The following is a 26278-nucleotide window of genomic DNA, read 5'->3' on the forward strand; positions in this document are numbered from 1 at the left end:
GAGTATCACGGCGCTACAGGTTCCTAAAAGCTCACACTTCCAGATTGCCGAAAAGCTTTGACCCAAGTGCCATTAAAGAACTAGAGAGGTGGATAACCACATTGTGAGATAAGTGCAATGACAATTTAGTGGAATATCCTGTGCATGTGGAATATTATCATGACAATACAGCAATATTATTCTGCTGTAATAGCCCACTTTATACTTATTTCTTGATTTAATAATCATGTATATAGTATAGACTTGGGCAGTATCACGGTATTACTGTATATCAGGGTATTTAGAAATCCTGAAGGTCTGATTTTCAGTATATCATGAAAAAAAGTGCTTCTCTTTCTATTAAACTTTTTGTATGTAGTGCACAGCACGCGCCACCAGAGGTCACTCTCTGGTCTCTACTATTGGAACAGGCAGCTGAGCTGACAGACATCGAGACTGAGTGGTGGAGGCATAAGTTACAGGACTGTAAGCAACTGACCATCAATGGCAGAGAGACTGGGATAAAAACAGAATGTTTTTTACATCTAACTCAGTGAATTAAGGTTATATTTCAGCCAAACTGGAGTTGGTGATTGTTGGAACAGTTGACTAACTAACTAGATGACTAACCAGACTAACCAAAGCGATGTGGGTGAGTTTTATTTGATTTCTGTCCATTTTGAGTGAAGTTCCTTTGATGATGAGTTAACGAGGCAAGTAAGCCAGTTTTTGTTCTGTGACTGAGACAAACATGACATTTAAAGGCGCACTGTTGTATTTCTCTGCTGAATAAGGAAAATAGCTGTAAGAATATAACTTTTCGTAACAGTTTGAGAGTTTCTTTTGGGTATTTATTGGCCTGAAAAGGCTAAGAGAGCTTGAGGAAAGCAGTAAACTTGGCATTTACATTGGGGGGTGACATCGCACACTCATAACATTGTACACCCTAAACTCCGGTGTAATTTCAGGAAAGATTAGAAAAATTAGATAGAGCTCCAACCTAATATAGTCTTTGATGTGTCTGCTTATCTGTGACGTTTCTGTTTACTGAATGTACCACTGGAGACACACTAATTTTATTGTACAGCTGCGCAATGACAATGAAGGCTTTGATTGATTGTTTGATTGATTGACATATTTTCTAAATTGTATTTTTTGATTTTTGTTATTGTTTATTATTTATCTTTAGGCACCAAAATACCAAAGCAAATTCCTTGAAAACCTACTTGCCGATAACAGACGCTCTACTTCCTGCACTGGCACTGCATGTTGGTAGTGAATGTAAATCATGAGGTGTGGAATCATCCAATACAGGCGCTATTATTAGGACAATGGGCTGGATAGATGGTACCAGTGGGAAATACAACTGAGCAGGTCAAAAGACCAGTTAAATGAGTGACGCTTACGTTACTTCATGCATCCAAATGAAGCAACAAACGTTCTCAATCTTTCACTCTTCTGGACCAGTTCAGCGACTGGCTGCTTCGAGGTCACACAGCATTGACTGGTATGAATTCAGTCTCTTCTCTAAACTACTCGGCAGAGTCTGTCCCAGCATCTAAATGATGCGTTTGTTAAATAAAATAAAAACATGACACTTACAAAGAGGTTGCTGTCACCTCAACATTAATGCAAACAACCTTAAGTTTTTCCACCCATCATGAACCCACAGCACCACTTAAAAAAGGATTGTTCAGAAGCTTGTTATGGCTCCATGACATCTCAGTGTGGAGGTGTGTGTGTTCCAGTAGAAAAGGTATTACCCTCAGCTCAGGGTAAAGGATCATCACTCTTGTTGGCTGTGAGCAGTTCAGCAGGCAGGACGGCTGGGGCTCAGGATTTGGTCTGTATCTGCCCGTGGAGGGCCTCAGCCTGGGCTTTCAGGCTCCTAAACTCCCCCTGGATGAAATCAGTCAACGTCTTCCTTATTTCTAACTGGAAGGAAAATTTAAAGAAAGAATACATTTTTATTTTCTAAACACAAAACACATTAAGGTAAGCCTCACATGGTTGTTGAACCTTTCATAACTGTAACCAGTGATGCCAACTGGAGCTGAAATTATTTTGATCATTAATTAATCATTTCTGTCATTTTTCAAGCAAAATATTTGCTGCTCTCAAATGTGAGGATTTGCTGATTTTCTTTGTTGTGTGTTGGAATATCTTTGAAATCTGGACTGTTGGTTGGATAAACACGCAACTTGAAGACATCACCTAGGGTTCTGACAAATTGTGATTGCCATTATTCCCCTATTTTACTAAAATAAAACTGTTTTCCAAGACAAAACAATCAATTAAGAAACTAGAATTACTGCCTTGTGTTTGAATGCCTCTGCCAACCAGTCAAGATGCAGTTACAGTTTACATCAAATCAAATATGGATGATGCTGCAAAGAAGCTACAAATCCTAAAACATAGATGCTTCATACACATCTTCCCACCGCCAGCACAGAAGATCTATACAAATAGCAAAGTTTCAAGGTGGATTATTAGTGTCACCAATTCAACGTCTGACCAAATGTCTTCTCTTTTATTCCTGAGTTATGATGTTGAAAAATGGCCAGAAAAGTGTTTTTGCAAAACAAGATGAATGTGAATATACCTGGTATTATCATGTGTCTTGGGTGATCCTATCACAACTGTACAGCACCAAATACAGCAACCACAAAAACACATTGCGATACGATCACTCAAACCACTTTCCGAGTTCATTGCTGAGTCCAAGTGGACATTTGTGCCAAATTTGAGGAAATGTCCTGAAGGCGTTCTTGAGATATTGGGCTCACGAGAATGGGACGGACAGCTTGAAAACATAACACCACCGGCTACAGATATCACCATCATGGAGGCAAAAGAACTAAAATGCTGATGCCAATATGTGGTTTTCCTAAATTTAATTACCAGTTGAATCTTTTTAACTAAGCTACAAATCTGCAATCTCTGTCAATCTTAACTTTTAACAGGTACTTGTACATAAAAATATGTTATATTCCAAGATAAAATAATTTAATATGCTCGCATTATTAGAGTATTTAAGTATATAAATTGTACCACTACAAGTCCTCCACTACTATCCAGCCCAATGTGTACATGTGTAACACAGTCTGTCCTTACCTGGCTCTTGTTTTCAGCTCGTAGAGATTCAACAAGCTCTTTCACACTGAATGGTTTTCCGACCAGGACTGTGATTCTCTGGAAGAAAACCACCCGTTACAACTGCACTCACTTACGGGAAACAAAAAGCCACGATAAACCAAATATAAAAAATACTGCAGGAATTAGATGGAAGTGATCCTACCTTCCCCATCCGAGGAACATAGGGCTTCGCATTTGGCAGAACATCACTCAAACCTGAGACAGAAGTAGGACAGACAGGAGTAATCAGTGTTTCCTCAGTGATGGATTATTCCATCTGCTGATTTATGACCACTGTTGTTGCTCCTTGACATCATTTTGCAATTGCTTCAATTTTCACTTGCTTTTTTGAAGGATAAGGTGGAAGATATTGTATATTATATTGTATATTTTTGGACTGTGTACTGTGGCGGTGGTGTTACTCACCCACATGCCAGAGCGGCAGGATAATCGGATTAAGGGAGCATTCAGCTATTAGCCGACCCACACCTAAAAACACAAATCAGAAATGATCTTAAGAATCACTTTCTGTACAACTTTCTGTATACAAAACGTCACAATCACTCTGCATTTCCTCTGCTGATCTTCACAAATCTGTAACATACATTTGCTGAACATGTTGCGCAGTATTATACTTGTTGTACTCACCCCATTTTAACCGTATAAATTCTTCAGTCATGTTGACTTTGCCTGTTAAATGAAGGAAAGAGGAAGTGTGTTATTTCTACAATACTTAAACTAAATCAAAAAGCTGCAGAGAGAGAGGACAAGACAAGAAGAAGACTGAAATGTGAAGATGAGGTTAAGATACCTTCAGGAAAAATGTGCACCCATTCTCCTTTGTTTAGTTTCTCCACAATAAAATCCATGCCTTTCTGGTAAACTCCGTCGCCTGCTGAAAACACATCATGACGCAAGTTTGTTCAACAGATAGTAAGATATATTTTGAGTTAATAATGAGAACAGAGACTTGCCTCTGCAGACGGGGACACACTTTCCACGGCTGAAGAATCTTGAGTGAAGCTCTTTAGTGAAACAGATGTCAGATGCTGCAGGAGTCCTGCACAGTTACAGGAGAATAATTCTAAGTTCTAGCAAAGATCCTCAAATGACTCGTAAATGAACAGTTGAAGGCGTTTTTATGTAATAATGACATTCTATCTACACAACAGTTTGGCTTCAGAAAGCAACACAGCACCATTACTGAAACTATGAAGGCAGTGAACGATATCATTGGCATTCTGGACATGACGCAGAGCCGTGCAGCTCTATTTATTGTCCTGTCCGAAGCTTTTGATACTGTTGACCATCTTATTTGAAAACAGAGGTCGACTAGTATGGGTATGTCTGACCAGGCAGTGGACTGGTTTGTGAATAACCTCTTAGATAGGTATCTAAGTGTTCAGTTTGATGGGCTCACTTCTCCTGGCTCAACACTTGTAATGGTGTACCCCAGGGTTCGGTGTTTGGCACGCTGTTTTTTTTCTATTTATATCAATAGTCTTGGTCGAATTGTGGTTTGTGCCAATTTTCATTTGTATGCCAATGACACAGTGATATATTGTGCCGACTCATCCATCACTGCTGCTGTGGCCAAATTGTAGGCTGTATTTAACGAATGTAATCCAGATTCAGCTTTCACAACTAAAGCTGGTTTTAAATGTTGACAGAACTAAGGTAGAAGCCAATGAACACTCCTGATGTTATTACTGCTCAGGGAAAGAAGTTAGAGGTTGTCACTCGTACTAATATATTCAGAAACAAGTCCTGTTTCTCCTTAGAGGCCAGGAAAAGACTGGTTGCTGCTATGTTTTTACCTGTTCTGCTTTTCTGTACCCTCCTCCTCTTGCTTGGAATAAAAGAGTTGAAACTACGTGAACTGGTCTTTCTGCCTGATTTTAAAGCTTTCATAAGTACAAAGATGAATGGATCGGTTGGGTCTTGTCACTGTTCATAGATGTTCTAAAATAAAATGAGTGAAGGAGGTGTGGAATTGATAAAAACTCACCAACGCATCTTGTTGAAGCTCCACAGCTGTCTGAGCTTTAGTACGCCTGTCAGAAACACAGGATTATTTCACTGCTTTGTGGCATTGCTGTTTTAAACTGTGTGATCTCAGATTGTGAATCTGTGTCTTACCCCAGATATGCGGGTCATCCATACATGACTGGTGATTGGACAGAGTGATGAGGGGTGTGTCAGAGGGCCTCTGGTCAATCAGGTCCAACAAAACCTTTTGGTTGTGGACCGTCAAGTAGTTCATGTACTCTGAAGAGTGAGAGGGAGAAAACTTGTGTGTTAGTTCGATCAGCAGGTGAGAGGACTGCTGTCACAGTGAATACCCATTTTTCACAGAGATCATGTTACAGGGCCTTCTTTAGTACCTTCTTTACGCCGCCTTTGCTTTTTTTAAACAGAACCAGAGTGTGATTTTTGACAGCATGCCGACATCCCAGAGGCAAAACAGGTGTGACAGGCATGACGTGTAACACAACAGTATCTTCGTCAAGTGAGACATTTTACATATGTGTCGGCAGTGCTTTATAAACAATAACAATGTCATAACATGGCCCCTTTTACACTGCCTCTCCAAGGCAGGAATTTCACACCGTTATGCCATCTCGCTGGCAGTGATGAAACAATGTCTGTATAAATGGGACAGCTGGCAGGACAGGATCATGGGCAGCACAAGTGTGACTTTTTGACAGCAATTTTTTCGTGCGACCCACTGTGGAAAATTTAAAAAGCAGCTAGCAGCAGTTAGCAGCTGACTCAAAGAAGAGGAACAGCAGCCGAAAATGTCCGGAATTGGGAAAATAACGAGGTCCAGGAGCTCCTTGCCCCTCCAAGCACAGGACAAGATCGGCCGCCATATAACAGAGACGGTAAGTGATTCACCCATGGGTCATTTCTGCCAGCTGTCCCCTGTTACACAGGTATCATTTTTGCACTGTTACTAAGGGTATATATCACCAGTCTCATCACAATACAATATTATATCAATTCTTTGAAGAACAACGCGATATTTGCTGATATTACAAAGTCTGCCATGAAACGATCTTGATTCAATGTGATTCAGGGGCCTGCAATCGAAATGAAACGTTATTATCTGCCCATTTAACACAGTCTGTTACAGAAGAAGCTGCCACCCCTTTCTTTTTTTTTTGGCCATAAAAGATAAAAACAACACATACATAATGTAAACAATAGTAACCGCTTAAGTGCAGTAAAGTTGACTTTAAACTGACTCCACTAACACATATAAAACAGCACATGGAATAAGTTAACCTTCAGGGTTTTCTTCCAGAAAGACCTTTTACTGTTGTACATGTTTCAGGCTGTGCTCATTTTAACTCTTTTACATCCTGTTGTGTGGTTTAATCTACAGCAACACATCATATTCTATAAGATCATCATATGTTTGCAGTGTAGCTTGAGTTTATTTCGTTTAAAGAGTAGGAGAATTTTCTCAACACTTTATAGTCATGTTATAGTTTAGTGTCCTGTGCTGCAAACCTTTAAACCTCTGTGGCTCTAGTGCTGTGTGCAAAACGTTAACGTACAGCCCTGCTCTTTATTTCATATAATTTTTCATGTACATGTTGTGCAGCTCTATATTTTCAAACAGGTAAAGAAATCTCTGTCTTTGCATTTTATTTTGATCACAGCCTGTTTTTATGAAAGTGCTTGTGACATTTCAAACATGGCTTTGACTTGCAGCTGAACATGTTGCCCATTTCATAGAAAATACAGATATGGTGGATCACCAGTCAGCCTGAAAATACCGAGATATGAATTTTTGTCCATATCACCCAGCCCTAAGTACAAGTACCTTGACTTTGTACTTAAATACTTGAGTAAATGTATTGAGTTACATTCCATCACTGGTATATGGTATTTTATACTGCAACTTACTGGTCCAGAAGTAGGAATAGGAGCCCACCATCCCCATGATCAGTGAGCTGGAGACCCTCCATGCCAAAGCAGGGGACTGTGGGAATGGCCATCTGACCTCCAGGGGCATCACAGCATTCCACAGATGCTACATCCACACACACATTAACCTGGAACAACCCAAACACAGTCATAAATGAATGGGAAACAACCAGAGAGGGAACTTTTTTATGTGGCTAAAGGAGCTTTGTTGAAGTCTATTGGTCTCATTCATGAAATGTTAGTAAATCTGTGAGTAGATTGACACATAAAAAAACCTTGGTTCTAAAAACCTATACTGGCTTCATGAACACTGTGATAAACTTGGATTCGATTGTAGGCACATGTGTATATTCACGAATGCCATGCAATCATAAATTGACAGGAGGTGATAATTATTGTGGATAGGTGCATCCTCTCGACCTGCGAACATGGAGCACACAACGAAAGAGACAAAGAAATATTTCTGACACTGAGACTGAAGTTATTTTTGGTGGAGTTGAGAAAAACATTTCATTTCCCTCTGTTAGTAGTGGTGTGACAGGGACAGGTAAATCAAAGGCCTGGAAGGAGGTAACAGGTGGATTTTGTTCAGATATCAAGTTTTGGGCATGTTTGTGGATGTACATATACACTCATACTGGATGTGTGTGTATGTCTTTTGTTTATTGTTGTTAAAGTCAATGAAGATATTGTTGTTGGGGAAAAAAGTAGCAATACCACACTGTGAAAATACTTTGTTATAGGTAAAAGCCCTGTGTTGAAATTTTTATTTATAACTTAAAGGTACAAAAAAACAGACAAAATAACAAGTAAAGTAGTCATTATGCATAGCAACCCATTTCAGATAAATATGCCAGTACATTATATTATTTAGTTATAATTATTTATGTATTAATGTGTTCATCAGTTTAATAGTGCAGCTGGAGCTTATTTTAACTTATTTAAATACTACTTCATAAAGCTTTAAATGCACCTGCACCTCCATATGTCAGAGATGTTCCTTCATTTAATGTTGCAGCCAGATCACAGAGGTCCTCCACTGCTTTACTTTTAAATGTTACTCACAAAAGTCCTGCTGAGAGTGCTGTCTGCTTTTAAAATGGGGATCTTTCTCTGTATTATTAAAAGTAAACTAAAGACCTATCTTTTTAATGCAGAGTAACATTACAGTCTTCATTGTTAAGTTTATTTCATTCCTCCTGTTCATTTTTTATTCTACATTGTTTATTTACTTTCATTTTATTCTATGGACTTTTATCTTTTTTTGTTAGTTTGTTCTGTTCAGTTTGCTTTTTAAATATTTTATTGTCCTATTGTTGTAATTTTATAGTTTTGCAAAACTTGATGTTCAGTTGTTTGTGTCATTCCAATAATGCCACGTGAATGTGAATGAACTGCATGTTTGTATGAAAGGTACTATATAAATAAAGTTGAGCTGAACTGAGTTGCTGGGTAGCTTGTTTCAATTAAGTTTAATCTATAATAATATATTAAAAATATTTGTTGATTATATTTTCTATTATTAGTTCAGTAAAAAGTACAATATTTTCCTCTGAGATTAAATGGGATAAAAGTATAAAAGCAGCGGAGAAGAAAATATTCAAAACTTGTGATTATACAATTTCAGTTACAGCGCTTACAGTAGTACATAGTTTCCATCACCGGTGGTTTGACGGTGCAGGAATGAGAGCTAAGGTCAAAATATATCAACAGCTAACTGACGTTAGCCTGCTAGCTAACTGCTAACTCAAGTTTACCGACACACTCAGCTGTGATTTGCACATGTACGTGTAGCTCTGTAAAAATGAACATATAAGCTGGTAAATCAAATAACAGGCTACCGTTTTAGCTTCCCATCAGCTGTAACGTTACTGACACACTCACTCAACAGTGAACATACAGATAACTGCATTTTCATTCATGACTCTGACACTATTGTGACGCTACAACAGCCGGAAGACGTTATTTCCCCCCTTAAATAAACACATAACGTCGCGTGTAGCTCTGTGAGACCTTATTTCATATATTCAACTACTTTCATAACTTGAGTAAAAGCAGAAAACATCACAAGATCAAACAACTACCTCACCTTTCTGCTGCTGACAGGCTGACTGTCACCGACCCCGGAACTGAAAGTCACGCACAGAATTCTGGGTATTGTCGTTTTCTGTTTAAGCGTAGTAATAATGTTCAAGACTCGCTGCTTTGCAGTGAGCGCCGGTGTGTTTTTCGCTTTACTTCCACAGGCCACGGCTTCATCGATAATGTGTGTAGAGTCAACTCATATTTAAAAAACCGCTTCCGTGTTGAGAAACGCGGACCTATGGGTAATGGATGCTGTTAAGTAGGCCAAAGGTGAGAGAACTCTAAACCAAAGCTCTGACCTGCTGTTTCTGTTTTTAGGCTTCTAGTTACGGAGGATTACTGGAATGAAATATGATGAACTAGTTATTTTAAATTAGTTTAATTATTTCATAAATTCTCACACGTCGAGAACTATTTAAAAAATGGCACCACAATATGATATGTTAGAATAAAGACGGCAGAAATATTGTGGTGTTAAATACAATATGTACAATGTGTGTGTGTGTGTGTGTGTGTGTGTGTGTGTTTTACTTACATTGGCTGTATCCTTGGTAGAGAGTGACAACTTACATATAATTACAAAAAAAATCTTCATCAGTTACAGGTACTGAGAAAAAATATGTGATCATATTATATTTTTTCACTGTCACAAATATAATATGTTAGAACCTACAATCTGTGCAGTTATAACTTTAAAGTTAAACTACATACATTGCAAAGTAACAACAGCAGAGCTCTCTGGGTTGATGTCCATCTCTGCAGTTTTCGAATGGAGAACTCTGTAAGTGGCGTTTGTTTTATCTCCAGAGTAATGGATTTAAAACAAGAGGGTCAATGTTATGAGACAGTAGTACGTCCCAGTAGTGTGCATACTACATGCAACAGTACATACTTTTTAAGGACAGCTGCAGTACCTACAAAGGTAAAAAGAAAAAAGTATGGGATTGACATCGCAGCCTTCACCCTGGCACCTGGCCTGAACCAGGACGCCAAGGCATGGGTAGTTTGGCCCACTAGAGGGCAAACATGAGTGGTGGAGTCCCATTGAGCCCCTCCATCTGCTCCCACAAGACAGTTTGTGTCCTAGAATCTGCCTCAACAGGGCTGCTGAATGTTTCTGATGATCGGTTTATGAACATGCAGCATGGAAGTATAAAACCACCAGAAATATTAAGGCACTGAAACTATGTAGAGATTCTTCAAGACAGGGTTTCAAAATGTGACATAATGCAACACTGACCATTTGTTTTCATTGAGCTTTAATGGTGCAAATTACTTAGGAATTGATAAAGTAAATATCACACAGACAGCACCAGCAGATTACCTCTGGTAATCAGCCCCGGGGTAAACATCGGATACTCACACTATTTACATGGCAAATTCAAAATTCTTTCTCCAAACACATCAATCACAAAGCTTGTAAAACTCCCCGGGGCCTAAAGTCAGGTCAAACACACCTGTAGCAGAAACGAACACTGACAGAGCTCGGAGTTTAAAAACATATGTAAACCCATTCTGAAGCGAATGGTACCAAATTTATTATCTGACATTTTACAACCATCACAAACAGTTTGTAAACTCTTAAAATGTGAGAAAAGGCTCAGATCACTCGCCAAATACTGTACATAAAATGATATATATCTCAAAATCATACATTCATAAGTGTGCGTTTCTGTTGTACCTTTGCTCATAAAAAGTGAGTGTAAAATCTTGATTACAAAGGACAAAAATCCCCCCAAAAATGATTTGTACAATTAAATGTAAAATTGTATTTAACACTAAAATAATTTATGACATTTCAACACAGTGCAGTGTGACTCTCTGTGGTGCAGAGAAACTGGAGCGGCTGGTTCAGACTGGTGACCAGTTACAGTCTCTCATTCATGACAGACTGATTTACTGTATTTCACCAGCTGGGTGCGAGCGCGTTCAGTCCCTTTAATGCCACCTCGAACCCCAAAAAACAGGCCTGACGGAGGAAGAAAGGAATCAGGTAGTTCAGTCAGTAAATAAAAGGCTTTCAGGAAGTAAACAAGAAGAAATATGAGAGCAAAATAAGAGTGAAGATTTACCGCGTTGGCAGGGAAGGCTCTCAGAAAGACAGCATTGAATCCCTTATAGAGGGCTTTAGGTCCTTCTTCTCTGAGCAGTGTTCTCAGGACATCAACCAAACCTCTGTACTTCCCGTCTGCAGCTACACACACACACACACACACACACACACACACACACACACACACACACACACAAAGTTAAATAGAGTGAGAGCAGCATGTTAATGTTGTAGCTGCTTGAGGTGGAGCTAGCTTTTCCTACTTTATCACTCGTTCAAGGACGTCATGATCACAACAGTTAGGGCAAACTTGACCAATCCCTGTAAATTCTGCTCAACTTTGCAATGTGCTGTTCTGCAACGTTGTAAAAACCTGCAGGTTCACAGGAAGTGACCACCATGAGACGGTGTAACATCTCTAGTCAACAACTCTCTGTACTTCTGATCTGTAACGTTGACAGGAAGTGACCACCATGAGACGGCGTGTCATCTCTAGTCAACAACTCTCTGTGCTTCTGGTCTGTAACGTTGACAGGAAGTGACCACCATGAGACGGCGTATCATCTCTAGTCAACGACTCTCTGTACTTCTGATCTGTAACATTGACAGGAAGTGACCACCATGAGACGGCGTATCGTCTCTAGTCAACAACTCTCTGTGCTTCTGATCTGTAACGTTGACAGGAAGTGACCGCCATGAGACGGCGTATCATCTCTAGTCAACGACTCTCTGTGCTTCTGATCTGTAACGTTGACAGGAAGTGACCACAGGACTTGACCAGCAGACTTCACTACAAGCTGATTGGCTGTTGAAACAGGTAATGTGCTTTAAAACCAGCCGCCAGCCATGTGACCAGCTGAGCATCGGGTGACACCATCAGCCAGCTTGAGTCGAGCTCAGACCGGCCAGTTCACACCGCTGACACTTTTCTCTGCAACGTTCTAAAACGGTTTCATCTTCAGTCTGCACCTGGTTTATCGTCCACAGAACGAGGCTGCACACCAACATTTTCAGAACACAATAGAACAAGGTGCAGAACTGAAGATGAAACCTGAACGGAGGTTACATAAAACCAGAGTGACCGTCCTCTACTGACCAATCAGACTGCAGGGTTTCTAGCTCCACCTTTTAGTACCAGATCTGTGTGCTAGGTACCCCAACAGAGGGGGGACCAAACATGGGGACGCTAAGGAACGCTTCTGTTGGGACCATCCACAACTTTTACTGTGGGAACGGAAAAAAAGTGTACCGAACTGAACTAAACCGGACTGTACTGCTCGGTGGAAACGGGTTAAATTTTTCCACCACTGATTACAGAGCACAGACAGTTTGAATATCGCCGTCTCTTTTCCTCTCCTAACATACGACTTTGTTCCTCTGTAGAGCTCAGAGCAGAGCTTTACTTCATCTCTCACCTGTCTGGAAGTTGGATTTGAGGACATCTGGAGGAAGAGCGATCGTCCAGTTTAATATCCCAGCGATGCCACCAGCCAGGAGGATCTTGGGAGTGCTGAGCTGAGAAACACTAAAAGACACATATTCAAATCAAAGATAACCACCAGGACTAAACACTGCACCCGGGGGGACAGGGCCTTTTCCACTGCTGCCCCCACCCTCTGGAACTCACTCCCTAAACACATCTGAGACTCATCCTCACTCTCCACCTTCAAGAAAACCCTCAAACACATCTGTTCAAAACTGCCTCTGAAGTCAGTGTACTTTGCCCTACCCCCCAATGGAGTTTTTTTTTTTTTGATTGCTATTGTTGCTCTTTGTAAAGCGTTTTTGAGTATCCTGAAAAGCGCTATATAAATCCAATGTATTATTATTATTATTATTAATCTCGTACTTAATTAACAAGCTTCTCCACAGTAACTCACCTTTGACCCTCAGGTGTGAGGAGGTTTTTGAGGTATTCATATGTCAGGAAGTAGAGACCATTAGAAGGCACGTCTGAGAGACAGAGAGACAGAAGGACACGTGAGGCTGTAAATCATGACTGCCCTTCGGATTCAACAATCCCACACATTCAGTTATTCTCCTCTGCTGGATGTCACACGACACCTACAGAAATCAACTAAGTACATTTTCTCAAGTACAGTTTTGAGGTGCGTTACGTACGCCTCTTTCAGACCTCGTGTGCACACGCAGTGATTATAACCGGACCTTTAATGCATCACTTACTACAGTCCAGAAATATAATACACGTTACTCTCAGAGGAGCCATTTTGCATAATGAGTACTTTTACTTATTGTGTTCTAAATATATTTTAATGCTAATACTTTTGTACTTTTGAATGAAATTCAACACACAGACTTTTTAGTTGTAAAAGAGTTTTTTTTTACACTGTGGTACTTTTATATAGGTAACACATCTGAACAGACACACAGTCACAGTGATGTTTACCTCTGATTAGAGTAAGAACAGTCCCTTTGTAGACACTGCGGATCCCCTGTGCCTTGTAGAGCCGCACTGCACAGTCCAGAGGACCTGCATACTTCGAATGTCCACTGCTGGCCTGCACCTGGAAAACACATTTTCATATTTTAATTTATGTTGTACACATTTTAGGTACCTGTAAGTCTTTTCTTTTCATGTCACTTTATACTTCAGCTCCATTCAGAAGAAATGTTTTACTTCACTACATCTACTTGACACCTTCAGATATAAGCTACTTTACAAATCCAGGTTTTTGTACACAGAACATCTGAGAATAATAATAATAAATAATAAAATATTATGCTTTTTATAAAGTAACCTACCCAACAGTTTATACAAGTACAGCTGAAAATATTACTTTAAAGTCCAGTGTGTGGGATTTAGGCAACTGTTGTTACTTTCCAGAGTCTGATTAATAAAACAAAATATAATAAAGGAATTAATCATAATTTTATCATAATTATTAATATTATAAAAAACAATTCTGAACACATTAATGCATCAATTATTATAATTCAATAATGTAATAAACACTCTGAAATGGTCCATTCTGCAAAAAAAGAACTTTTACTTTTACTTAATTGACAGGACCCCATACAAGATAAGCAGTTACAGAAATAATTGGCAACCATTTTGATAATAATCATGATAAAAGTCATTTTTCATTCAAAATGTCAAACATTTGATTAATTGTGTATTTCAGAGACATTAAACTGTGATGGGAAAGTCCGACCAACAACCATTATATTATGTTTTAGTATTCTGTGTTACTTTCATCATTATACACGCATATCTACATATTTTTATATTGTACTTTTATTACTGTTTTTTTCCTTTGTCTTGTTCTAGGTACTGATTTGGTTTTAAGTATTTGTTTTGTCTTATCCCTGTCTTGGTTTTGTAACGTTCTCATTTATCTTACTACTTGTGTTTTTGTTGTGTCACTGTTGGATTGATTAAATATTACTGTGTTTTCTTCCTGTTCTAGTTACAAAAATTCAGTTAACAGACTGTGGGGAAAAAAGCCAAATATTTCACAGTTCTGACTCAAATATGAGGATCTGCAGCTTTTAATGATCTTAGTGTAAATGTATAAGTAATCATGTTGAGGTGTGGACTGTTGATTGGGAATATAACATTGTGAAGGTGTCACTTCTGGTTGTGGTTAGTTGTGTTGCCATTTCTCACTGTTTTCACCACTTTTACAAACCATAAAGTGAAACAATTACATTAACTTTAGCATATGAACCCATAATGAACACCTTACCTGCAGTAAACATTTGATTCTTTCTCCTGGAGCCACAATCACTGTCGTGAAGACGCCTGCCAGACAGCCAGACAGGAATATCTGAGTGTGCCTGAACAGAACAGAGTAGAATCACAATCAGAGGAACTACGAATCAGGTGATAATTCTCAGTAGGTTCATCACAAAGTGTGATGCCGGGTTCACACTGCACAACATTTGTGTCTGTTCAGACAGTCACTATGTCAGATTAGGTGCTGTGGAGTCATAAAACCTTAGCATGACTTGGCCAACTGACATGACAGACAACACACTGGTCCATGACCAATCATCGCTTGTTGTCTTTCATGACGTGAGTGATGTCATTGGATTAGTCTTGTCTTATTTCTATTATTATTATTACTGTTATTTCAGTCACTGTGTCTGTTCATGTCCCAGCTGAACTGTTACAGCAGTAACATAAAAAATGTCACTGAATCCTCCAAAAATGGTTCCTGCAAATTTTTCACAATAAAAGCCTTTTTAGAAAATGAAGGTATTCACTCAACCGAAATGATTATGGGCTTTTAATTCTAAACAGATACAGGAAGTGTTAAGTTTGAAATGACGGCGTGATGCATTTAATTTAACAGAACAAACAGGAGCGGATTAAAAATAAAAATAGAATGAGAAATAAAGGCCTGTTTCTAATATAGTGTGTTTGGAATGAAGCTGGTAGCCTCTGCTACCCTGGAAATCCAGAGTTCTCGCAACAGCACAATTTGAATTTGCTCAGCGAGTCACTCTGGCAATCAGTAATGATGCTCATTACCCATGCCGTTGGAGCCGAGCTGCACCAATCACATCGGTGTATCTGATATAGGCGGGCCAGAGGCGAGCTAAACAGATGACGACAGCGCAGCGACGACGAAGTCTGGAATCAGTCAGTAAACATTGCAAGATGGCTACGGATGAACACCAGTTGTTTGAAACGGCTTTGGCCGCTACAATGAACGAGTTAGACTTGGCTTTTTCTCTAAATGAGGAACAGAAGACGGCGCTCGAGTCTTTCCTTTGCAAGAAGGACGTTTTTGCTGTTTTGCCGACCGGATACGACAAGAGTCTAATCTACCAGTTAGCTCCACTGGTAGCTAAGCTCGGGATATGTCACCCCGTGTATTGTTCTGATTGGTCGTAGTGTTATCCAATTGCGTGCAGTGATATTTACAAATGCATGCTTGGTGCCGCCCCTCGAGTTGGGCCATTTGCATTACTCATGGCCAGACCTTAAATCTTTCTAGATTTGGGTCTGGATTTCCAGGCTAACCCTCTGCAGTTGTGTTGAGTAAATTTGGTTTCTGTGAAGTGCTGTAAAGTTTAGTTGATTCAAAACACACATTAAACACACATTAAACATGGCTTAATAGAGACAATTTCAAACACAAGTACACAAATCAGCTTCACTATAATTCGCAGCATTCACAGACAAACATTTTCCCCACAAATACAACATGCTAATGTTATTTGCACAAGTCTATGGCATTTTACATTGTATAAATTAGCGTAGTGGCTATCAGAGATTCCCTCTGCTCATATGAAGCCAGGATAAATCACACACGGGACTTAAACTGCTATTTTAGTGGAGGCTTTATCGTCTTCACAATTTATTTGTTTCTTATCTGTGAAATTAAAGTAAATCAAAGCTTTGTTTCCACTGAGAAAATGGTTTCAGCTTACAGAGACAGACAGGAGGTCTGCGTCACCAATATGTGTAGTTATATTTCTGGGGTGGTGCCGTACCTACGCCGTAGGCTCTGCATCTACGGCGTAGGTACAGCATTGATTAGACAAAGACGTATAAATCCTGCATCATTCGCCTCATCGGTCATCAGCCTCAAAGTCATCAGCCACCTCCACTGGTGTCTAGACTTGATGGGGGGATTTATCTATCTACTTTGGTTAAATCTTAATCTTCACTAGTCATCTGTTAATCTGCTCACCTATATTTCATACTAAACATTACCTTTACTTCAGTCTTCTGTCTCTTCTGATTGAAACAGTGTTAAGATACACAGAAAAGGAAAACTGTCCATCAACCAACTAGTGGTGAAAGAAGAAAATTCATGTAACCAAAGTCACGTTTGGAGATCTCAGGCTGATTATGAGATATTTACAACACACAGCAATGAGCAGTGGCACAGACACAAGCAGCCTGTGGCCTTACACACTGTTCTGTTTAAGACCAGTGTTACATCCTGTTCTTTGTGTATGGGCTAAAATACTTGGCAGCACAAATATTCTCAGAGGGAGTAAACAGCTGATGGAAAAAAACATTTTAAACATGCCTTTCCTTTCCAGTAAAACTTAACAGAAAACATATGCACATGCAGCGCTGGGGAGGGGAGGAGGCACAAACACTGCAGGTTTACAGTGGATGTGCTTTTGAGAAACACAAGGACTCGAGGCTGCCGGTGGTCTGCACGTGTGACATTGTCACATTATATATATATATAGACAGGGTGAAAATGAAAGGAGCTGGGGGTGGGGACAGAGTAACATGAAGAAAGGGGTGTAGAGGGGGTATGTTGCTACAAGAGCAAATGACAGCAGAGGGGAGGGCAGCAGAGAAATGGTTATATATAGAGCTCGTATTCTAGGTACTACAAACAAACATCTGTGTGCGTGTTTACTTACGTTAGGGGTTTGTGAGGGTCTGTCTGTTGGAGCTGTTTACCCAGGCCAAACCCAAAGAAGCTGATGGCCATCATCGGAGCCACGCCCGCCAGGGGAGCCCCCATACCTTTATAGAGGCCGAGGATACCCTGGACACACACACACACACGCACACACACACACGGAAACATAACACACAAACATCAATTATCTAAAGCTGGAAATGTGCGGCAAGACTTTCCTAACAAGTTTTCTTTTTTCTCCGAGTTATTTTAATTTGTGTGAGGCCTTTCGATAAGTGTTTCCCCCACCTGTTCTATGCACATTTTTAATGTGCAGATAAAAAAAAACTGAGAGGAAACACTGGAATTTAAAAAAAAAAAAAAAAAAAAGTGTTCATACCTGGCTGAGGAGGAAAAGTTGGTGTGTCGATAAAAACAAAATGCAGTGGAGCCAGACTTGAACAAATGATGACATGAACATGAAGCATGTGACTTATGTGAAGCATAACTTCTGTATTTCTTAACATGGACCCTATTTTCCCATGTTTTTTGTGTCTAAGTGACGACCAGGAACAACCATTGTGAGACTGGTTCAGTATTGAGAGAGACTGCTGCAGCAGCAGTTGCGAAACGGACAACTGAGCAGCGTCAATGTACGTCCACTAAAAGTGTTTGTTTTTGTCGCTGACAGACTCAGACTGCTATTCAAAGTGTCTGACAACATTATGGAAAGGATCCTTACAGAGATAGATCTCATTGTGAAAGATTAAGATCCTTAAAACCATTCCCAGAGATGTGGTGAAGCATTGTCAGACTAGCATTACTAGCTAACATTAGCCAACTTTAGCTATTATATTCTACCTTCTAGGTCAACTGTTCTCAGAGGTCTGGTGAAACGCTGTTAATGGTTTGGGTCGTGGCTGAAAACACAAAGTTACTTCACATTGTAATTGCATCCAACTCGAGGCATGTTTCAGACAATGCTTTAACATTGATGTTGGACATTAGTTGACTTGACAAAAGACGGAGAATTTTGATCCACATCTGCTGCAGTTTCTCACTAAGTTTTATTTTTTTTACTTCTCCCTTCTATATCCTGCTGTTTTCAAGACGAAGGCTAAGTCCCAATTCTCATTTTTACCCCTTCCCCTTCCGTCTAGCCGTTGCCCCTCAAAACGGAGTGCCAAGGGCTAGGGGTGAAGATATTCCCCTAAGAAATGGGACAACACTCGATTACCGCTACGTCATCAAACGTTGTCAATAGCTGGCTGCTACGTCAGCAGAGGCGACAAGTGTTTTATCACAAACATTCAAAATGCCGTCTGCAAACGTTGTAATGTCCATTGCTTGGGTTTTAGTGTTATTTCTGCGGCTGTCCACAAGTCGCAGAAATCAAAGGAGAAGATATCTTCGACGCATACAAGTGCTGATGGACCAGTTTTTGGTATGTATGGATTGGCTGTGAATAGACGTTTTGTTGTATTTAACATTAACCGAGCTAATCAACGCTAACGTTAGCTAACGAGCTTACCTAAACATGTGTAAACATTCGTGTATACACAGTGGTCGAATTGAGGGGGGATGAGGGGGGATGCCATCCCCTTTGTTAGAAAATTGACCAAAAAGCATCCCCCTTGTTAATCTAGAATCTGTGTGTGCAGGTATGGACATAATTTGATGGGGGACACAGGGGACATGTCCCCCACACTTCCTGTATCTGTGGCCTACTTCCCCTGCACTTTTTACAGCCGTTACAACCCTTCAATTCATTTTTAACATGTGGTAACGTGTTTTTCCAAGCCATCTTTAAATGCACCATGAGTAGGCGGTGCCAGGCGGCATACACACGCTGTGATGTTGTGATCAGAATCAATTGCTGACAGACGAGAGGTGTTCTACTGGGCAGTGCTGCTGTGTGTTAACTATGTTCAGCAAAGCAGCCAGCAAGAAGCAAAAACCTTGCACAGTTTCTTCCAAACAAACCGTGTAAGTTGAGTGATGCTGTTGCATATAGATAATGTTAGCTAAATGATGACTAATTAATAGATGCCAATATATTAAGTTAAGCTAGTTAACAAGAACACTAATGTTAATTAGTAGGACTGTAGGACTATGTTAAATCACTTGCTAGCTAGTTTCACGCTAGGAATAAACTCCTCCACTCCTCCTTAATAAAAACTTGTGCTCACTATTGCTTTGCACATATTTTTTTAATCTTTATTGCTACAATAGAAAGAGCAGGGTCAGGGAGGAGACAGTGGACCAGAGGCCAGCAAGGATTACCATGCAGGGTCTTCACAGGTGAGGAGAGATTCTAACTGTTTGAGAGAAAATATACAGCATAAAAGTGACTGTGCGATTAATTTCTACAGCTATGTCACCACTACTATTCCTAATTCTATTTCTAAATTTTGCTTTGCACATTTATTATCTATATTATTGCAACAGATAGAAGAGGGACAGGGAGAAACCAGGCAGGTATCAGGACAGGAACCTGACAGCAGCACCAATTATCAGCCCAAGGCTTCACAGATTAGGAGAAATTATAACTGGCTAAGGAAATGTCTATAGGATAAGAGTGACTCTAAGATTAATTTTCACAGCCATTTCAGAATTACTCTTATTTATACTCTAAAATGATTTTCTGTCTGTATTGCAATAGCAATACTACTGCATTATTTGTGTTTTTAAAGGCAGCAGGTATAGGTCATGTCATTTTTCTTTATCTTGATTAATTTTGCACATCTGTGCTGTCATATTTGATGATGTGTGCACGCAAAAAAAAGCTACATTGCATCCCCCTTGTTAAAAATTAACAATTCGACCACTGTGTATATATTTATAGCTAGCTTTGGCTGCTTGTTGCGCCATTTTGCCGGTGTTCACACTTGACTGTGGGAAAATGCCACGTACCCCTTGGTTGCTAGTGTGGTACGGGAAAATCTTCGTTTTAAGGGCTATTTGGCCCTAGCCCTTGGCACTTGCACTCGATCCACAGGAGAATTGGGATACCCCTTCCCCTCATGTGAACGCGCAAAACTAAGGGGGAGGGCTAAGCGGTGGAATTGGGATTGAGCCTTAACGTGGCCTTTTTTCCCCCAAGTTGATCAATTGGAACAGCCGTAAACAGTTCAAATCATAGGCATTTGTGCAGTGCTGGTAGTCTTTGCCTCCAGCTGCCTGCCCTCCATCTGGATATTGCACCGATGTATGACGTCACATGCAAAGAAGCTATTTTAGAAAATGTTCTTCCGAGTTACTGGACAAAAAAAAACAAGCTCCAGGGGAAATATGATCTAGGTTGAAAAATACATAAGTTAGCCTTTAAAGTGAAAACATGAGGGGCCGTACACATGCCATGTTTTTTGCGCCCTCGGATTAATTGCTTTCAGTGTAGACGTGCAGCAGGTGCACTCAAACACCAGAGCGATGTGGTCACAGTGTGCACATGATGGCCGCACCCTGAGATAAACTGAGTTGAAATTTTGGAACGCAGCAGCGCGCACCGCATATCACGTGACAAGGACCGACCAACAGCTGACAGATATCTTTCTCTTCTTCTGTAAATATTCAGTCTGATAAACACAAAGACCTTGATCATGTTAGTGCAGGGCTACCCAGAGCTTTACATCTGTCCCACAGACGACAGGCCTACAGCTCCTGGAAGAAGATCAGCTCTGACCTCAGGATTTCAGGTAAACAGGCTATACGATGCTTGTCAAGGTTGCTTAGCAACCTGAGATGCAACCTGTCGCCGTGCTCTTGAAAGCTGGCACAGAAAAGACTGGTGTCCAGTGCCTGACCTCAGGTTTTCCAGGCGGTTAAAGACATGGCATGTGTACGACCCCTGAGATGTGTGTGTAGTGATGAGGAGACTGTAATCTTCCTCACATTATTATATGATGAAGCAAATAAATGTCATCTTTTCATCATGTTTTCCTCCACCTGGTTTTTCATCATGTGAGCTTTCAGTTACCTCTTCTTCTTCTTCTGTAGCGGTTTAATGGACACAACTGGAGAATCAGCTCCACCAGCTGTTTATCTCCTTCACACGACAGCAGCGGATGGAAACAAGTGTTTCCTGGACTTGACTAACTGTGAACTGTTATCAGCAGTTTTTGTGGAACTGTGTGTGTGTGTGTGTGTGTGTGCATGTGTGTGTGTGTGTGTGTGTGTGTTTTACCTCTTTGGATACGGTCTTGCGGAAGCAGTCATAGGTTCCTGTGTAGAGCACATACTGAGCGCAGGAGGCTTTGGGCTGTGTCTGTAGTCTCACCTGGAAGACAGAGTTTAATGAGAAAGGTCAGTCAGTCACGCGCACACACACAAACACACACACACACACACACACACACAGATCTGGCCGTGTGTTTTGGAGGTAAGGACTGTTGAGACATGATATAAGGGAAACACCCATTGTGTCTGCTGCTCAGCTCACTGATAACAGAACAGGGTGTTGTGAGTGTCAGTGACAGTTACAGCAACAATCAGATACAACACGCTCACATTTAGATACTCACATAAAATACCCAATCATCAGCTTCACTAAAGGTCACTGTGTAATGAAGCTACATCAGACTGACATAGGTTACACACAGTGGGAGTGGGAGTTCAAGGAACAAAGTGACATGGCTGGAAAAAAAAAAGTATACATATATATATAAATATATGTATATGTATATATGTATGTATATATATATATATATACACATACATACATACATATATATGGGTGATTCTTCAATTAAGGGAGTTTTATTTTTAATATTTTTTCAGTGTGTTGAAAATTCAAATGTGCCAGAGATTCACTGTTTTGGGCTGGACCCCAAAAATGCGATGTAAAAATGTGAATTGTGAAGTTAAACTGAATATTTTGGGGTTTTTGACAGTTGGTTGACTAAACCAAACATCTGAACACATCACTGACATGATAAATAATAATTAATCTTCTGTACTTGTCCCTTACAAATAACCGGTTACTACCATCCACACCACACTCAGCCTTAAAGCCTCATTCCTCTTTCTGTCTGTCTTGCAGCAGCCTCTCGGCCTCGCTGACATGTTAAGCTGATTTATCAGTAATCCTCTCCACACCTTCATGTGATCTGTGACTTCTTCCACCGTCAGTATCTTTAAAAAACAAACACACCCTAGAATAAAATCTACAGGAAAACAGGAACTAATGATAATAGAAAGATTTTAGAGAAGCTTTAAATAAACGTGGGGTCTCGCAGTGTGTGAACAGCATGCTGTCCGTCACCTTGATGGTGTCCAGCGGGTGTCCCGCCAGCAGCAGACAGGCTCCTGCGACTCCACCAGCCACGAAGTTCTTGAGCGGAGAAACTCTTGGCTCTTCCCCCATCCTCTCCCCCGCATGGCCAGGGCACACAGCCGGGTCACGGTCCACCTCAGTCCCGCACACACCGCCGCTGACCTGTCTCTCTGTCTGTCTGTCTGTCTCTGTGGGAGTGGTGAGACACAGTCAGCCGGTCTGTCTTTGCCACGTACAGGGAGACGCTGGACTTTGCCTTCAGACAGCTGAGAGGGACAGACAGCTGCTTCTGCTGCAGACCTGAACAAGTACAACACACACACACACACACACACACACACACACACACACACACACACACACACAGTGTTAGTACAATTTCACAACTCACGTGTCTGCAGACTGAGTGTGAGTGTATTGTTGTGTACTCTGTAGAATCTGTAACTGTGCCGTCAGTGACACAAAAACAGCGACCTCTGGTGGTTGGGACATTTTTGCATCAACATGAATTAATTACCTTTTATTACTCACAGACCTCTGAGACACTATGATGCAAGTATCTGCTAACAATTTATCAAGTTTTTAATGTAATTTATTTTTTTTATCAAACCTTTATTTGCCTTCAATCGACAATCAACAATCAACAAACAAACAACAATCGAGCTATACATCAGCTTCAAATCACACCCATTTTGGCCCCCCTGCACTGACTTCCAGTCTCTATTACAATTCATTTTAAAGTTCTTTTACCACATACAAGGCTCTCAATGATCTGGCAGCGGAGCATATAACTGAGCTTCTCACAGGCCCCTCAGGTCTGCTGGTCTGGGTCTTCTAAGTGTTCCAGAGTCCAGGTTAAAGACAAAGGGAGATCAAGCCTTTTCAGTTCTGGCTCCTCAGCTTTGGATCGGCCTCCCACTGAGCATCAGATCAGCTTTAGTCATGTAGACATGGTGAAGATGAGCTGCTGAAGTTCAAACGGAGCATCAGAATGATGAAGAAAGGTGATTGAAGTGACTTTGAACGTGGCATGGTTGTTGGTGCCAGACGGGCTGGTCTGAGTATTTACTGGGATTTTCAGCACAACCATCTCTAGGGTTTACAGAGGATGGTCCCAAAAAGAGCAAATATCCAGTGAGCCAAAATGCCTTGTTGATGCCAGAGGTCAGAGGAGAATGGCCAGACTGGTTCAAGATGATAGAAAGGCAACAGGAAGTCAAATAAGCACTGGTTCCAACCAAGGTGTGCAGAAGACCATCTCTGAAGCAACAACACCTTGTCCAACCTTGAAGCAGATGGGCTACAGCAGCAGAAGACCACACCAGGTGCCACTCCTGTCAGCTAACAACAGGAAACTGAGGCTACAATTCACCAAAACTGGACAATAGAAGATTGGAAAAACCACATTCAGATGGAAGCATGGATCCATCCTGCCTTGTATCAGCGCTTCAGGCTGCTGCTGGTGGTGTAATGGTGTGGGGGAGATTTTCTTAGTACCAACTGAGCATGGTTTAAACACCACAGCCTACCTGAGTATTGTTGCTGAGCGTGTCCATCCCTTTATGACCACAGTGTACCCATCTTCTGATGGCTACTTCCAGCAGGATAACGCACCATGTCACAAAGCTCACATCATCTCAAACATGACAATGAGTTCACTGTACTCCAATGGCCTCCACAGTCACCAGATCTCAGTCCAATAGAGCACCTTTGGGATGTGCTGCAACGGGATCAACTGTGTGATGTCATCATGTCAATATGGACCAACATCTCTGAGGAATGTTTCCAGCACCGTGTTGAATCTATGACACCATAAAAAGGGGGTCCAACCTGGTACCGGCAAGGTGTACCTAATAAAGTGTCTGGTTAGTGTAGAACTAAAATACAAAATAAAAATATACAGCTCTAAAACAAGCAAAATCAAACACCTAATGAGATTACTACAAAGAAAAGCCAAAAAGGTACAGTATGTTAATGCTATCAGTGAACCATAGAAACATAAAACAGGGGCAGCTACACATGATAGCAAAGACCAGCTGAGATACACCCTGACACTGGCACATAGATGACTGCGTGCTAAATTCCTGCAACAGTGCTTTGAAACAGCCGAGAGCAGGGGTCAGAAACCTTTACTATCAAAAAAAACATTTTTGACCAAAAATAATCAAAACAAAATCTGTAAACATATTTTAGCCTTTTGACAGGGGTGTTAATAAAGACAGTGCAGGCAGTACAATTACACTGAGGCCCCTGGGGTGGAGGGGACCAGAGAAACAGCGGGCCCTTGCAAGTGATTCAGATTGTCACCTTCAAAATATACCTGTCTTCAAAGTTATCTTATAATGAATAGCTAACTTAAACAACATGATATGCTTACGATATACAATCTATAAATGTACTAAAAAACTGTTCAATTAAATGATGCACACTATTATGAAGGGCCCCAGTGCACACTATTGTACATGTACTGTCTTGACCACCTCCAGTGTGTCCTGGGTCTGCCCTGGGGCCTCCTACCAGTTAGTCTCGCCACCAGACAATCAGAGATCTCCGCCTTCTGATAGTCTGGGGACACTCCTTTCTAAAGTGTGTTTAACACACCGGAGAAAACGGCCGGCAACAAAGCAACGCCTCTTGTATTTTTGAAAAGGACACGCCCTCCCAGAAATGTGCGCTCCCGCTTTTCTCTTCCACAAGGACACAAACACACAGAGAGCTTGAAAATGGATGCCGAGAGATTTAACTCCATTTTATCAAACATGTGCTCAGTCCACAAGATTGTGGAAATGAAGGACTTACAGCGACTTTGTTTAAAACTTTTAATGCAGTTGGACTATGTTTACGAGCACAAGAGTTCAACGTAGGGAGTTTTTTTAAAACTCTGAAATTGTATCCGCCCATCTAAACACAAAATCAGGGAGAAAGTCATCAGTCTTTAGTTAAGCAAAGCGTCTAAAAACTGACTTGTGAGTCTACCTACCAGTGGGATGTGTCTGGAACACCTCCAGTGGGAGGTGCCCAGGAGGATCCTGATCAGATGCCCGAGCCACCTCAACTGACCCCTTTCGACGCAAAGGAGCAGCGGCTCTACTCCGAGCTCCCTCCAGATGTCCGGGCTCCTCACCTTATCTGTAAGGCTGAGCCCAGCCACCACACGGAGGAAACTCATTTCCACCGCTTGTATCTGTGATCTCATTCTTTCAGTCACTACCCAGAGTTCATGACCATAGGTGAGGGTTGGGACGGAGATGGACCAGTAAATTGAAAGCTTTGCTTTCCGGCTCAGCTCCCTCTTCACCACGACAGACCGGCACAGCGCCCGCATCACTGCAGAAGCCGCAACAACCTGCCGATCCATCTCACGCTCCATTCTACCCTCACTGTGAACAAGACCCCAAGATACTTGAACTCCCTTGTTTGAGGCAGTAACTCTCCCCCAACCCGGAGAGGGCAAACCACCGGTTTCCGACAGAGGACCAT

At 41.0% G+C, this 26278-nt stretch overlaps 2 protein-coding genes across 2 annotated transcripts; both read right to left on the reverse strand.

The window, feature by feature from the left end:
* Positions 1-816: 816 nt before the first annotated feature.
* tafazzin (tafazzin, phospholipid-lysophospholipid transacylase) lies at positions 817-9260 on the reverse strand. Its single transcript, XM_033629550.2, has 11 exons — positions 9140-9260; positions 7030-7178; positions 5254-5382; positions 5123-5168; positions 4089-4174; positions 3926-4006; positions 3763-3804; positions 3541-3603; positions 3278-3330; positions 3094-3171; positions 817-1914 (listed from the first exon to the last, which is right to left on the reverse strand). The coding sequence occupies exons 2-11, from the start codon at positions 7136-7138 to the stop codon at positions 1813-1815; spliced, it is 789 nt and encodes a 262-aa protein (XP_033485441.1). The 5' UTR covers positions 7139-7178; positions 9140-9260; the 3' UTR covers positions 817-1812.
* A 1117-nt stretch (positions 9261-10377) lies between these two features.
* Positions 10378-23176, reverse strand: LOC117258539 (mitochondrial carnitine/acylcarnitine carrier protein). The gene is made up of 9 exons (XM_033629547.2): positions 22787-23176; positions 21710-21802; positions 17546-17673; positions 14896-14986; positions 13596-13713; positions 13069-13141; positions 12604-12713; positions 11208-11329; positions 10378-11104 (listed from the first exon to the last, which is right to left on the reverse strand). The coding sequence occupies exons 1-9, from the start codon at positions 22886-22888 to the stop codon at positions 11042-11044; spliced, it is 900 nt and encodes a 299-aa protein (XP_033485438.1). The 5' UTR covers positions 22889-23176; the 3' UTR covers positions 10378-11041.
* Positions 23177-26278: the final 3102 nt, after the last annotated feature.

This window comes from Epinephelus lanceolatus, chromosome 8 (genome assembly GCF_041903045.1).
Source record: "Epinephelus lanceolatus isolate andai-2023 chromosome 8, ASM4190304v1, whole genome shotgun sequence".
NCBI classification, from domain to species: Eukaryota; Metazoa; Chordata; class Actinopteri; order Perciformes; family Serranidae; genus Epinephelus; species Epinephelus lanceolatus.

Bases quoted from the DNA above. Each gene is read 5' to 3' on its own strand.
- tafazzin (XM_033629550.2), bottom strand. From the start codon at position 7,138: ATGCCCCTGGAGGTCAGATGGCCATTCCCACAGTCCCCTGCTTTGGCA. The intron at 3,331-3,540 runs GTGAGTAACACC...CTTCTGTCTCAG, and splicing joins CCTGCCGCTCTGGCATGTGG to GTTTGAGTGATGTTCTGCCA. The intron at 1,915-3,093 runs GTAAGGACAGAC...TTTTCCTTCCAG, and splicing joins GAGCTGAAAACAAGAGCCAG to TTAGAAATAAGGAAGACGTT.
- LOC117258539 (XM_033629547.2), bottom strand. From the start codon at position 22,888: ATGGGGGAAGAGCCAAGAGTTTCTCCGCTCAAGAACTTCGTGGCTGGT. The intron at 17,674-21,709 runs GTAAAACACACA...GTGTGTGTCCAG, and splicing joins GCAAGACCGTATCCAAAGAG to GGTATCCTCGGCCTCTATAA. The intron at 13,142-13,595 runs GTAAACATCACT...TCTGTCTCTCAG, and splicing joins TGTTCTTACTCTAATCAGAG to ACGTGCCTTCTAATGGTCTC.